General features: G+C 44.8%; 1 protein-coding gene across 3 annotated transcripts in view; it reads right to left on the bottom strand.

The window, feature by feature from the left end:
- Positions 1 to 5808: 5808 nt before the first annotated feature.
- LOC311115274 (TBC1 domain family member 23) overlaps positions 5809 to 14803 on the bottom strand; it is a 117359-nt gene continuing 108364 nt past the window's right edge. For 2 of the 3 annotated variants that reach the window (XM_084190470.1, XM_084190471.1), the window contains one exon: positions 8177 to 10711. In XM_084190470.1, coding sequence (XP_084046596.1) covers positions 10627 to 10711 — 85 coding nt within the window. In that variant the 3' untranslated portion in view covers positions 8177 to 10626. Of the gene's footprint in view, positions 6101 to 8176; positions 10712 to 14803 lie in introns of those variants that run through there. The other variant, XR_014611210.1, reaches the window with a different exon arrangement.

Here is a 14803-nt window from a genome sequence, read left to right as displayed (position 1 = left end):
TAGCATGTACATCTTGGTGGGGCAAACTGCCCCCCAAAATGTGGGACACATGCCAGCAAAGCCACAACACAACACTAAACAATACATTAATTGTACTATAACGGTGACAAACGGTGCCCTGTTAGGACCTCCATTAAGCCGTCCCAACAGCAGAGCTTTCTTTTCAGCACCATGGAGTGAATCCTTACCACTGCTCAAATCAAATCAAATGATATTGGTCACATACACATATTTAGCAGATGTTATTGCGGGTGTAGCGAAATGCTGGTGTTCCTAGCTCCAGCAGTGCAGTAGTATCTAACAATTCACTACAATACACACATCTAAAAGTAAAAGAATGGAATTAAGAAATATATCAATATTAGGATGAGCAATGTCAGAGTGGCATTGACTAAAATACAGTAGAATAGAAAACAGTATATACATATGAGATGAGTAAAGCAAAAATATGTAAACATTATTAAAGTGACTGGTGTTCCATTATTAAAGTGGCCAGTGATTCCATGTCTATGTATATGGGGCAGCAGCCTCTAAGGTGCAGGGTTGAGTAACCGGGTGGTTGCCGGCTAGTGATGGCTATTTAACAGTCTGATGGCCTGTTTTTCATTCTCTCGGTCCCAGCTTTGATGCACCTGTACTGACCACGCCTTCTGGATGATAGCGGGGTGAACAAGCAGTGGCTCGGGTGGTTGATGTCCTTGATGATCTTTTTGGCCTTCCTGTGACATCGGGTGCTGTATGTGTCCTGGAGGGCAGGTAGTTTGCCTCCGGTAATGCGTTCGGCAGACCGCACCACCCTCTGGAGAGCCCTGCGGTTGTGGGCGGTGCAGTTGCCGTACCAGGCGTTTATACAGCCTGACAGGATGCTCTCAATTGTGCATCTGTAAAAGTTTCTGAGGGTCTTAGGGGCCAAGCCGAATTTCTTCAGCCTCCTGAGGTTGAAGAGGCGCTGTCTGTGTGGGTGGATCATTTCAGATTGTCAGTGATGTGTACGCTGAGGAACTTGAAGCTTGCCACCTTCTCCACTGTGGTCCCGTCGATGTGGATAGGGGGGGGTGCTCCCTCTGCTGTTTCCTGAAGTCCACGATCAGCTCCTTCGTTTTGTTGATGTTGAGTGAGAGGTTATTTTCCTGGCACCACACTCCCAGAGCCCTCACCTCCTCCCTGTAGGCTGTCTCGTCATTGTTGGTAATCAGGCCTACTACTGTTGTGTCGTCTGCAAACTTGATGATTGAGTTGGAGCCGTGCTTGGCCACGTAGTCATGGGTGAACAGGGAGTACAGGAGTGGGCTGAGCACACACCCTTGTGGGGCCCCAGTGTTGAGGATCAGCATAGTGGAGGTGTTCACCACCTGGGGGCGGCCCGTCAGGAAGTCCAGGACCCAGTTGCACAGGGCGGGGTTCAGACCCAGGGCCTCGAGCTTAATGATGAGCTTGGAGGGTGCTATGGTGTTGAATGCTGAGCTATAGTCAATGAACAGCATTCTGACATAGGTATTCCTTTTGTCCAGATGGGATAGGGCAGTGTGCAGTGTGATGGCAATTGCATCGTCTGTGGATCTATTGGGGCGGTCAGAAAATTGAAGTGGGTCTAGGGTGACAGGTAAGGTAGAGGTGATATGATCCTTGACTAGCCTCTCAAAGCACTTCATGATGACAGAGGTGAGTGCTACGGGGTGATAGTCATTTAGTTCAGTTACCTTTGCTTTCTTAGGTACAGGAACAATGGTGGACATCTTGAAGCAAGTGGGGACAGCAGACTGGGACAGGGAGAGATTGAATATGTCCATAAACACTCCAGCCAGCTGGTCTGCGCATGCTCTGAGGACGCGGCTGGGGATGCTGTCCGGGCCGGCAACCGCGTGAGGGTTAACACACTTAAATATCTTACTCTCGTCGGCCATGGAGAACGAGTCCTTGGGAGCGGGCCGCGTCGGTGGCACTGTGTTATCCTCAAAGCGGGCAAATGTGTTTAGCTTGTCTGGGAACAAGACGTGGCTGGTTTTCCCTTTGTAATCCGTGATTGTCTGTAGACCCTACCACATATGTCTCATGTCTGAGCCGTTGAATTGTGACTCCACTTTGTCCCTATACTGATGTTCTGCCTGTTTGATTGCCTTACGGAGGGAATAACTACACTGTTTGTATTCTGCCATATTCCCAGTCACCTTGCCATGGTTAAATGGGGTGGTTCGCGCTTTCAGGTTTGCGCGAACGTTGCCATCTATCCACGGTTTCTGGTTTGGGTAGACCATGTTACACCTGGCTATCAGCAGAGCCTTGTCTGGCAGCGAAACAGTTCATTCAGCCTCATTTACTGCCTTTAAAAAACACATAGCTGATATGGCTGACTTGCTTAAACAAATGTGGTTTCTACTGACAATTGAGCTGTACAAACTACGGCATAAGGGGACGACGAGCGGAGAAGAGGCAATCCATAATTTAGATTAAGACATTAATGAGCGAGCTAGGATGGACATAGTCAATATAACTATTTGTTCAGCACTTTTGAAATGTACAGCGACAGAATTCAGAACATGGGTCATTCTTACAGTATTCTCCCTGTACACCAAGTCAGAACAGTAGGATAAATAAAGGGGGCATATATAGTGCATTTGGAAAATATTCAGACCCCTTGACTTTTTCCACATTTTGTTAGGTTACAGCCTTATTCTAAAAAAAAATGTTTTATGTCCTCATAAATCTACATACGATACCCCATAATGACAAAGCGAAAACAGTTTTTTTGAAATGTATGCAAATGTATAAAAAATGTAAAACAGAAACACCTTATTTACATAAGTATTCAGACCCTTTGCTATGAGACTCGAAATTCAGCTCAGGTGCATCCTGGTTACATTGATCATCTTTGAGATGTTTCTACAACTTGATTACAATCCACATGTGGTAAATTCAATTGATTGGACATGATTTGGAAAGGCACACACCTGTCTATATAAGATCCCACAGTTGACAGTGCATGTCAGAGCAAAAACCAAGCCAAGTCGAAGGAATTGTCCGTAGAGCGCCGAGACAGGATTGTGTCGAGGCACAGATCTGGGGAAGGGTCTGCAGCATTGAAGGTCCCCAAGAACACAGTGCCCTCCATCATTGTTAAATGGATGAAGTTCGGAACCACCAAGACTCTTCCTAGTTGGCCGCCCGGCCAAACTGAGCAATCGGGGGAGAAGGGCCTTGGTCAGGGAGGTGACCAAGAACCCGATGGTCACTCTGACAGAGCTCCAGAGTTCCTCTGTGGAGATGGGAGAACCTTCCAGAAGGACAACCACCTCTGAAGCACTCCACCAATCAGGCATTTATGGTAGAGTGGCCAGACGGAAGCCACTCCTCAGTAAAAGACACATGACAGCCTGCTTGGAGTTTGCCAAAAGGCACCTAAAGACTCTCAGACCATGAGAAACAAGATTATCTGGTCTGATTAAACCAAGATTGAACTCTTTGGCCTGAATGCCAAGCATTACATCTGGAGGAAACCTGGCACCATCCCTACGATGAAGCATGGTGGTGGCAGCATCATGCTTTGGGGATGTTTTTCAGCGGCAGGGACTGGGAGACTATTCAGGATCGAGGGAAAGATGAACGGAGCAAAGTACAGAGAGATCTTTGATGAAAACCTGCTCCAGACTGCTCAGGACCTCAGACTGGAGCGAAGGTTCACCTTCCAACAGGACAACGACCCTAAGCACACAGCCAAGACAACGCAGGAGTGGCTTCGGGACAAGTCTCTGAATGTCCTTGAGTTGCCCAACCAGAGTCCGGACTTGAACCCGATCGAACATCTCTGGAGGGACCTGAAAATAGCTGTGCAGCGATGCTCCCCATCCAACCTGACAGAGCTTGAGAGGATCTGCAGAGAAGAATGGGAGATACTCCCCAAATACATGTGTGCCAAGCTTGTTGCGTCATACCCAATAACACTCGAGGCTGTAATCGCTGCCAAAATTGCATCAACAAAGTACTGATTAAAGGGTCTGAATACTTATGTAAAACATTTTTTTTATTTTGAATACATTTGCTACAATTTCAAAAAATTATGTTTTTGCTTTGTCATTATGGGGTATTGTGTGTAGATTGCTGAGGGAAAAAAACAATTTCATCCATTTTAGAATAAGGTTGTAACGTAAGAAAATGTGGAAAAAGTCAAGGGGTCTGAATACTTTTTTGATGTCTTCACTATTATTCTACAATGTAGAAAATAATAAAAAATAAATCTCTTTAAAATATATTTTCCCCTAACCCTGCCACCCCTCCCCTAATTGAAGTAAACTAATGGACAACAACACTTAGGCTTCTACTTCCAGCTTAAACATACTATTTACATTTTACGGACACAGTATATCTTACATTAGTTATCTTGTTGTTATTAGTCCCATCCTTCAGCTCCACTCAACCCTTCCCATCTATCTCTTAACACCATCCCATATTGGATTTCTATATGCCAAATCAAATGATCTAATGATTCTATCTCTTCGCAGCAAAATCTGCAGAGCTGGGATGGTTGTATCCCCCAAATATATAACATTCTATTGGTTGCAAGATAACAAAATAACTTTTTTGGGTTCGCTTACAATGATGTTTTGATTCTTGCGTGAACAGTTGCTAAGATTATATTTGGTTGTGATCTTTGCAAAATAACTATTTTGGATGCAGTAGTTGTTAGCTAGAATGCTAATGCTCATTGACATAGGCTGTAGCAAAAGCTAGCCAAAGAGCCCTTTTATTGGTTGAAGTTGAAGTAATTTTAAGTATAATGCAGTTGATTTGCGATGATGACAGAAACATTATATTAAGCAGGACATTCATATGAGCCTTAAAACCCAATTATAATCCAAAAGTAGGGTGCAATGCACTTATAAGCGACATGTAAATAGAGGCTTTTTTTTGCAGGTGTTCTACAAGAACTCCCCCTTGTTCTGCCACCAATTTGCGCGCATCGCCCTCGTGTGGCAAAGGGAAGTAATCGACGTCCTTGCAGCTTGAATGGAGGATGTCGCCGGGGAACACGAGTGTATAGCCGGCTGCATACATTCCAGTTGGACGCGATAACAAACGATGTAAAAGGAAATAACGTCATCTGTCATCTGTCGGACGGTTGTGCTAGTAGCTGCCACCCTGACATGTATAACATTTTGTTGCATTTTCATTTACAAGTAATTATATTATTTTACTAATAACTAACTGTAAAGGGTTTCTGGGAAAATCAGTCATGCTTTTAATTTGAAATCCACCATGGGGTGTGTTCTCAGGGTCACTGGGGGATCTTGGGAGTTGTAGTTCCCTTGGACCCAGGCTTAAACAGTTTTTATTTAGATTTACGTGTTTTTATTTCTCCCCTCAACATTTGTGAGAACAGTAACTGATTGTATAATGTAGATTATAATATTTGTCAATGAAAATCAAGGTTGAAGTTCACTTCATTTTACAAATGTATTAAAACAAGTGGTTACAAAAAACAACCGTATACCTGTAGTAAGGTGCAATTAATTAACAGAAGAAAATGTACAAGGACTTTTAAAAAGCAAGACTATTTTGGTCAAGGCCAATTGAAAATCTTTGCTCCATCTTCCTGTAGCATCAACCTGAACCTATCTGCGTCACCCATAATGTATGATATATGATAACGTATCAAAACAATGCCGGTGATGGGCCCTGTTCAAAAGCAGTACACTATAATGGGAATAGGGTGTCATTTGGGACGCATGTTTTATTATAAACACCACTACATTTAGCAGAAGCTAAAAAGATACATGGAGTACAGCTAAATGAAGAATGACCAGTTATCCAGTGTTCAGTTTCAAGTTTTAATGTTACTGATGTTAACGATCCTGAAGATTCAATCATGACAATATCCCATCTCAGAATACCTGCCAGAGTTACGGACCAAACCAGGGGTGTATTCATTCGTGCACACACCGTAGCAAAATAGTTTTGCAACAAAAACAACTTTCTTATTTGACAGTTCAGGTCCCTCCCAGTTCAGGTCCCTCCCAGTTTTGTGGCGTTCGCTTCTGTTTGGTTCCTGGTGAATCCACCCTCAGTACTGCATATTATACAGCTTCCCTCTTCATAAGAGATGAGTCTAGTGTTGGACAGGATGAACATAAAAGCAGAGACGGTGTCTTTCAGAAACACTTTATAAATGTTTTACAGTTTAGTAAAGAAACAGGAGACCATTAGTGGAGGCTTCTATGAAACAGATTAATTAGTCTTTCAACAGGTTAAACATCACCCTGTCCTAACCTTCTGAATATAACATGGGCAGGTTTCCCCAGACACAGATTAAGCGTAGTCCAGGACTACAAATCATTCTCAATGGAGAATCTAAATTGAAATAGGCTTTTATTCTAGGATTAGGTTTAATCTGTGACCGGGAACCCATTGATATGGAGCAGTGCGTTTATATACTGAACACAAATATAAACGCAACATGTAAAGTGTTGGTCCGATGTTTCATGAGCTGAAATAAAAGATCCCGGAAATTTTTCATACGCACAAAAAGCTCATTTCTCTCAAATTTTGTGCACAAATTTGTTTACATCCCTGTTAGTGAGCATTTCTCTTTTGCCAAGATTTCCTTATATGAACTGTAACTCAGTAAAATCGTTGAAATTGTTGTATTTTGCATTAATATTTTTGTTCAGTATACATTAAATATTGATAAACATCCTCATTACTATTTAAGGCTGTGTGCTGGAAAAATACTACTTTCTCAATGACAAAGTATCTAAAAACAGTTGTCACATGACATCAAAGAAGATCATTCAATAAAAAAAGAGCTACCAGATACAGTAGATATTCACTACATGACAACAGGATGTGGACACCTGCTCGACGAACATCTCATTCCAAAACCATGGGCATTAATATGGAGTTGGTCCCCCCTTTGCTGCTATAACAGCCTCCACTCTTCTGGGAAGGCTTTCCACTAGATGTTGGAACATTGCTGAGGGGACTTGCTTCCATTCAGCCACAAGAGCATTAGTGAGGTCGGGCACTGATGTTGGGCGATTAGGCCTGGCTCGCAGTCGGCGTTCCAATTCATCCCAAAGGTGTTCGATGGGGTTGAGGTCAGGGCTCTGTGCAGGCCAGTCAAGTTCTTCCACACCGATCTCGACAAAACATTTCTGTATGGACCTCGCTTTGTCATGCTGAAACAGGAAAGGGCTTTCCCCAAACTGTTGCCATAAAGTTGGAAGCACAGAATCATCTAGAATGTCATTGTATGCTGTAGCATTAAGATTTCCCTTCACTGGAACTAAGGGGCCTAGCCCGAACCATGAAAAACAGCCCCAGACCCATTATTCCTCCTCCACCAAACTTTACAGTTGGCACTATGTATTGGGACAGGTAGTGTTCTCCTGGCATCCACCAAACCCAGATTCGTCCGTCGGACTGCCAGATGGTGAAGCGTGATTCATCACTCCAGAGAACGCGTTTCCACTGCTCCAGAGTCCAATGGTGGTGAGCTTTACACCACTCCAGCCGACGCTTGGCATTGCACATGGTGATCTTAGGCTTGTGTGCGGCTGCTCGGCCATGGAAACCCATTTCATGAAGCTCCAGATGAACAGTTATTGCGCTGACGTTGCTTCCAGTGGCAGTTTGGAACTCCTAGTGAGTGTTGCAACCGAGGACAGACGATTCTTACGGGCTACACGCTTCAGCACTCGGCGGTCCCGTTCTGTGAGCTTGTGGGGCCTACCACTTCATGGTTGAGCCGTTGTTGCTCCTAGACGTTTCAACTTCACAATAACAGCACTTACAGTTGACCGGGGCAGCTCTAGCAGGGCAGAAATGTGACTGACTTGTTGGAAAGGTGGCATCCAATGACAGGTGCCACGTTGAAAGTCACTGAGCTCTTCAGTAAGGCCATTCTACTGCCAATGTTTGTCTATGGAGATTGCATGGCTGTGTGCTCGATTTTATACACCTGTCAGCAATGGGTGTGGCTGAAATAGCCGAATCCACTAATTTGAAGGAGTGTCCACATACTGCTGTATATCTATCTAGTGTAACTAGTGGACAGGTATGTATAGTGTAGGTGATGGTACATGTATGTTTGCCTGTATGTCTAATGTCCAATCTGTCATTGTGATTGCAGTACATGTCTTTCGGAACCTCAAAAATGACTTTGTAAACAAAAAGGTTGAATGACCATTGCTTAAATTAAGGTTTAATGAATGTCCTCATTTAACTAAATGCCACTGGTCCATAACCAAAAATACTGTATGTTCAGCTGTAAAAGATCAAAAACAAAACCTAAGAACGGGAAGCATAGAAATAGCTCACATAGAACAGATCTTCAGTTTCTTAGACTTGCTTTCAATGAGTGACAGATCTATAACTCACATTTCTATGTGAATTTGGTCGGGTCACCCAAAAAGTTAGAGGGAGAATTACTAGAGCAAATCATGTATCTTTTCAAAACAAATAAAAACGATTCCAACCAAAAGTATTCAGACCCCCTTGACTTTTTCCACATTTTGTTACGTTACATCCTTATTCTAAAATTGATTAAATAAATAAAAATCCTCATCAATCTACACACAATACCCTATAATGACAAAGCGAAAACAGGTTTGTAGAAATGTTTGCAAATATAAAATACCTTATTTACATAAGTATTCAGACCCTTTGCTATGAGACCCAAAATTGAGCTCAGGTGCATCCTGTTTCCATTGATCATCCTTGAGATGTTTCTACAACTTGATTGGAGTCCACCTGTGGTAAATTCAATTGATTGGACATGATTTGGAAAGGCACACACCTGTCTATATAAAGTCCCACAGTTGACAGTGCATGACAGAGCAAAAACCAAGCCATGAGGTCGAAGGAATTGTCTGTAGAGCTCCGAGACAGGACTGTGTCGAGGCACAGATCTGGGGAAGGGTACCAAAAAATGTCTGCAGCATTGAAGGTCCCCCCAAGAACACAGTGGCCTTCACCATTGTTAAACGGAAGAAGTTTGGAACCACCAAGACTCTTCCTAGAGCTGGCCGCCCGGCCAAACTGAGCAATCGGAGGAGAAGGGCCTTGGTCAGGGAGTTGACCTAGAACCCGATGGTCACTCTGACAGAGCTCTAGAGTTCCTCTGTGGAGATGGGAGAACCTTCCAAAAGGACAACCATCTCTGCAGCACTCCACCAATCAGGCCTTTATGGTAGAGTGGCCAGACGGAAGCCACTCCTCAGTAGAAGCACATGACAGCCCGCTTGGAGTTTGCCAAAAGTCACCTAAAGGACTCAGACCATGATAAACAAGATTCTCTGGTCTGATGAAACCAAGATTGACCTCTTTGTTCTGAATGCCAAGCGTCACATCTGGAGAAAACCTGGCACCATCCCTACGGTGAAGCATGGTGGTGGCAGCATCATGCTGTGGGGATGTTTTTCAGCGGCAGGGACTGGGAGACTTGTCAGGATCGAGGGAAAGATGTACAGAGAGATCCTTGATGAAAACCTGCTCCAGAGCGCTCAGGACCTCAGACTGGGGCGAAGGTTCACTTTCCAACAGGATAACGACCCTAAGCACACAGCCAAGACAATGCAGGAGTGGCTTCGGGACAAGTCTCTGAAAGTCCTTTAGTTGCCCATCCAGAGCCTGGACTTGAACCCGATCGAACATCTCTGGAGAAACCTGAAAATAGCTGTGCAGCGACGCTCCCCATCCAACCTGACAGAGCTTGAGAGGATCTGCAGAGAAGAATGGGAGAAACTCCCCAAATACAGGTGTCCCAATCTTGTGCATCATACCCAAGAAGACTCGAGGCTGTAATCGCTGCCAAAGGTGCTTCAACAAAGTACTGAGTAAAGGGTCAGCATACTTATGTAAATGTGACATGTCAATTGAATTATTTTTATTAATTTGCAAAAATGTCTAACTACCTGTTTTTGCTTTGTCATTATGGTGTATTGTGTATAGATTGATGACGGGAAAAAACAATTTAATCCATTTTAGAATAATTCTGTAACGTAAGAAAATGTGGAAAGAGTCAAGGGGTCTGAATACTTTCCGAAGGCACTGTATGTCAGTCAGGATGAGGAGACCAGGATGGTGAATAAGGAGCATCTCAGTCTCTCTCCACACAGTCAGGATGCATCCCAAATGGCACCCTATTCCCTATATAGTGCACTACTTTAGACCAGAGAATGGCACCCTATTCCCTATATAGTGCACTACTTTAGACCAGAGAATGGCACCCTATTCCCTATATAGTGCACTACTTTAGACCAGAGAATGGCACCCTATTCCCTATATAGTGCACTACTCTTGACCAGGCCCGAAAGGACTATATAGGGAATAGGGTGCTGTTTGGGACTCAGTCACAGTCAGTCAGTCAGTCCCTCAGGTCCTCAGCAACCAGGGAGGGAGAGAGACGACACCCTCAGCCCCACAGACAGGGAGGGGTTAACAGTCAGTCAACACTGGATCTGTCCTGGTCCTCGCCTGGCTGGAAAGAGGAGGAGGACAGAGAGAAAGGGAGAGATATATATAAATAGAAAGAGAGAGCACCCTGCCCTCAGCTGACAGACACACAGACGTCTTCCCTCCCTGCAGTTCCCCTTCCGGCCAGCTGGGGGGGCTCTCATGTATCTCTGTCTGTCTCTAGGAACTCTCCAGGGCATCCAGAACCTTCATGATCTGCTGTTTGATGGCCTTGGTTGCGTCGCCCGCGTTGGGGATTAGATACCTGCAGAAAGAGAGAGGAGGAGAGGAACAGCACAGAGACTGTTAGACTGATAGCACAGAGACTGTTAGACTGATAACACAGAGATTTAACACTGACAGCACAGAGATTGTTAAGACTGACAGCACAGAGACTGTTAACACTGACAGCACAGAGACTATTAAACTGACAGCACAGAGACTGTTAAGACTGACAGCACAGAGACTGTTAAGACTGACAGCACAGAGACTGTTAAAAATGACAGCACAGAGACTGTTAGCCTGACAGCACAGAGACTGTTAGCCTGACAGCACAGAGACTGTTAGACTGATAGCACAAAGATGGTTAGACTGACAGCACAGAGGCCCCATAGACTGTTAGACTGATAGCACAGAGACTGTTAGACTGATAACACAGAGATTTAACACTGACAGCACAGAGATTGTTAAGACAGACAGACAGCACAGAGACTGTTAAGACTGACAGCACAGAGACTGTTAACACTGACAGCACAGAGACTATTAAACTGACAGCACAGAGACTGTTAAGACTGACAGCACAGAGACTGTTAAGACTGACAGCACAGAGACTGTTAAGACTGACAGCACAGAGACTTCTAGACTGACAGCACAGAGACTTCTAGACTGACAGCACAGAGACTTCTAACTGACAGCACAGAGACTTCTAGACTGACAGCACAGAGACTTCTAGACTGACAGCACAGAGACTTCTAACTGACAGCACAGAGACTTCTAGACTGACAGCACAGAGACTTCTAACTGACAGCACAGAGACTTCTAGACTGACAGCACAGAGACTTCTAGACTGACAGCACAGAGACTTCTAGACTGACAGCACAGAGACTGATAGACTGACAGCACAGAGACTGATAGACTGACAGCACAGAGACTGATAGACTGACAGCACAGAGACTGATAGACTGACAGCACAGAGACTGATAGACTGACAGCACAGAGACTGTTAGACTGATAGCACAGAGGGACTAGAGACTGTTAGACTGATAGCACAGAGACTGTTAGACTGATAGCCCAGAGACTGTTAGACTGATAGCCCAGAGACTGTTAGACTGATAGCACAGAGACTGTTAGACTGATAGCACAGAGACTGTTAGACTGATAGCACAGAGACTGTTAGACTGATAGCACAGAGGGACCAGAGACTGATAGACTGACAGCACAGAGACTGTTAGACTGATAGCACAGAGACTGTTAGACTTATAGCCCAGAGACTGTTAGACTGATAGCCCAGAGACTGTTAGACTGATAGCACAGAGACTGTTAGACTGATAGCACAGAGACTGTTAGACTGATAGCACAGAGACTGTTAGACTGATAGCCCAGAGACTGTTAGACTGATAGCACAGAGGGACCAGAGACTGTTAGACTGATAGCACAGAGACTGTTAGACTGATAGCCCAGAGACTGTTAGACTGATAGCACAGAGGGACTAGAGACTGTTAGACTGATAGCACAGAGGGACCAGAGACTGTTAGACTGATAGCACAGAGACTGTTAGACTGATAGCCCAGAGACTGTTAGACTGATAGCACAGAGGGACTAGAGACTGTTAGACTGATAGCACAGAGACTGTTAGACTGATAGCCCAGAGACTGTTAGACTGATAGCCCAGAGACTGTTAGACTGATAGCACAGAGACTGTTAGACTGATAGCACATAGACTGTTAGACTGATAGCACAGAGACTGTTAGACTGATAGCCCAGAGACTGTTAGACTGATAGCACAGAGACTGCTAGACTGATAGCCCAGAGACTGTGAGACTGTTAGACTGATAGCACAGATGGACCAGAGACTGTTAGACTGATAACACAGAGACTGTTAGACTGACAGCACAGAGACTGTTAGACTGACAGCACAGAGACTGTTAGACTGACAGCACAGAGACGGTTAGACTGACAGCACAGAGACTGTTAGACTGATAGCCCAGAGACTGTTAGACTGATAGCACAGAGACAGTCAGACGGACAGCACAGACTGTTAGACTGACAGCACAGAGACTGCTGGACAGACAGCACAGAGACTGATAGACTGACAGCACAGAGACTGATAGACTGACAGCACAGAGACTGATAGACTGACAGCACAGAGACTGATAGACTGACAGCACAGAGATTGATAGACTGATAAAGACTGTCAGACTGACAGCACAGAGACTGTTAGAGACTGACAGCACAGAGACTGTTAGCCTGACAGCACAGAGACTGTTAAAAATGACAGCACAGAGACTGTTAGCCTGACAGCACAGAGACTGTTAGACTGATAGCACAAAGATGGTTAGACTGACAGCACAGAGGCCCCATAGACTGTTAGACTGATAGCACAGAGACTGTTAGACTGATAACACAGAGATTTAACACTGACAGCACAGAGATTGTTAAGACAGACAGACAGCACAGAGACTGTTAAGACTGACAGCACAGAGACTGTTAACACTGACAGCACAGAGACTATTAAACTGACAGCACAGAGACTGTTAAGACTGACAGCACAGAGACTGTTAAGACTGACAGCACAGAGACTGTTAAGACTGACAGCACAGAGACTTCTAGACTGACAGCACAGAGACTTCTAGACTGACAGCACAGAGACTTCTAACTGACAGCACAGAGACTTCTAGACTGACAGCACAGAGACTTCTAGACTGACAGCACAGAGACTTCTAACTGACAGCACAGAGACTTCTAGACTGACAGCACAGAGACTTCTAACTGACAGCACAGAGACTTCTAGACTGACAGCACAGAGACTTCTAGACTGACAGCACAGAGACTTCTAGACTGACAGCACAGAGACTGATAGACTGACAGCACAGAGACTGATAGACTGACAGCACAGAGACTGATAGACTGACAGCACAGAGACTGATAGACTGACAGCACAGAGACTGATAGACTGACAGCACAGAGACTGTTAGACTGATAGCACAGAGGGACTAGAGACTGTTAGACTGATAGCACAGAGACTGTTAGACTGATAGCCCAGAGACTGTTAGACTGATAGCCCAGAGACTGTTAGACTGATAGCACAGAGACTGTTAGACTGATAGCACAGAGACTGTTAGACTGATAGCACAGAGACTGTTAGACTGATAGCACAGAGGGACCAGAGACTGATAGACTGACAGCACAGAGACTGTTAGACTGATAGCACAGAGACTGTTAGACTGATAGCCCAGAGACTGTTAGACTGATAGCACAGAGACTGTTAGACTGATAGCACAGAGACTGTTAGACTGATAGCACAGAGACTGTTAGACTGATAGCCCAGAGACTGTTAGACTGATAGCACAGAGGGACCAGAGACTGTTAGACTGATAGCACAGAGACTGTTAGACTGATAGCCCAGAGACTGTTAGACTGATAGCACAGAGGGACTAGAGACTGTTAGACTGATAGCACAGAGGGACCAGAGACTGTTAGACTGATAGCCCAGAGACTGTTAGACTGATAGCACAGAGGGACTAGAGACTGTTAGACTGATAGCACAGAGACTGTTAGACTGATAGCCCAGAGACTGTTAGACTGATAGCACAGAGACTGTTAGACTGATAGCCCAGAGACTGTTAGACTGATAGCACAGAGACTGCTAGACTGATAGCCCAGAGACTGTGAGACTGTTAGACTGATAGCACAGATGGACCAGAGACTGTTAGACTGATAACACAGAGACTGTTAGACTGACAGCACAGAGACTGTTAGACTGACAGCACAGAGACTGTTAGACTGACAGCACAGAGACTGTTAGACTGATAGCCCAGAGACTGTTAGACTGATAGCACAGAGACAGTCAGACGGACAGCACAGACTGTTAGACTGACAGCACAGAGACTGCTGGACTGACAGCACAGAGACTGATAGACTGACAGCACAGAGACTGATAGACTGACAGCACAGAGACTGATAGACTGACAGCACAGAGACTGATAGACTGATAAAGACTGTCAGACTGACAGCACAGAGACTGTTAGAGACTGACAGCACAGAGACTGTTAGCCTGACAGCACAGAGACTGTTAAAAATGACAGCACAGAGACTGTTAGCCTGACAGCACAGAGACTGTTAGACTGATAGCACAAAG

Source organism: Coregonus lavaretus (genome assembly GCF_964263955.1).
Source record: "Coregonus lavaretus genome assembly, contig: HAP1_SCAFFOLD_689, whole genome shotgun sequence".
In the NCBI taxonomy this organism is placed as follows: Eukaryota; Metazoa; Chordata; class Actinopteri; order Salmoniformes; family Salmonidae; genus Coregonus; species Coregonus lavaretus.
Note: the sequence above shows the minus strand (reverse complement) of the source record. Positions and strands in the feature narration are given on the sequence as shown.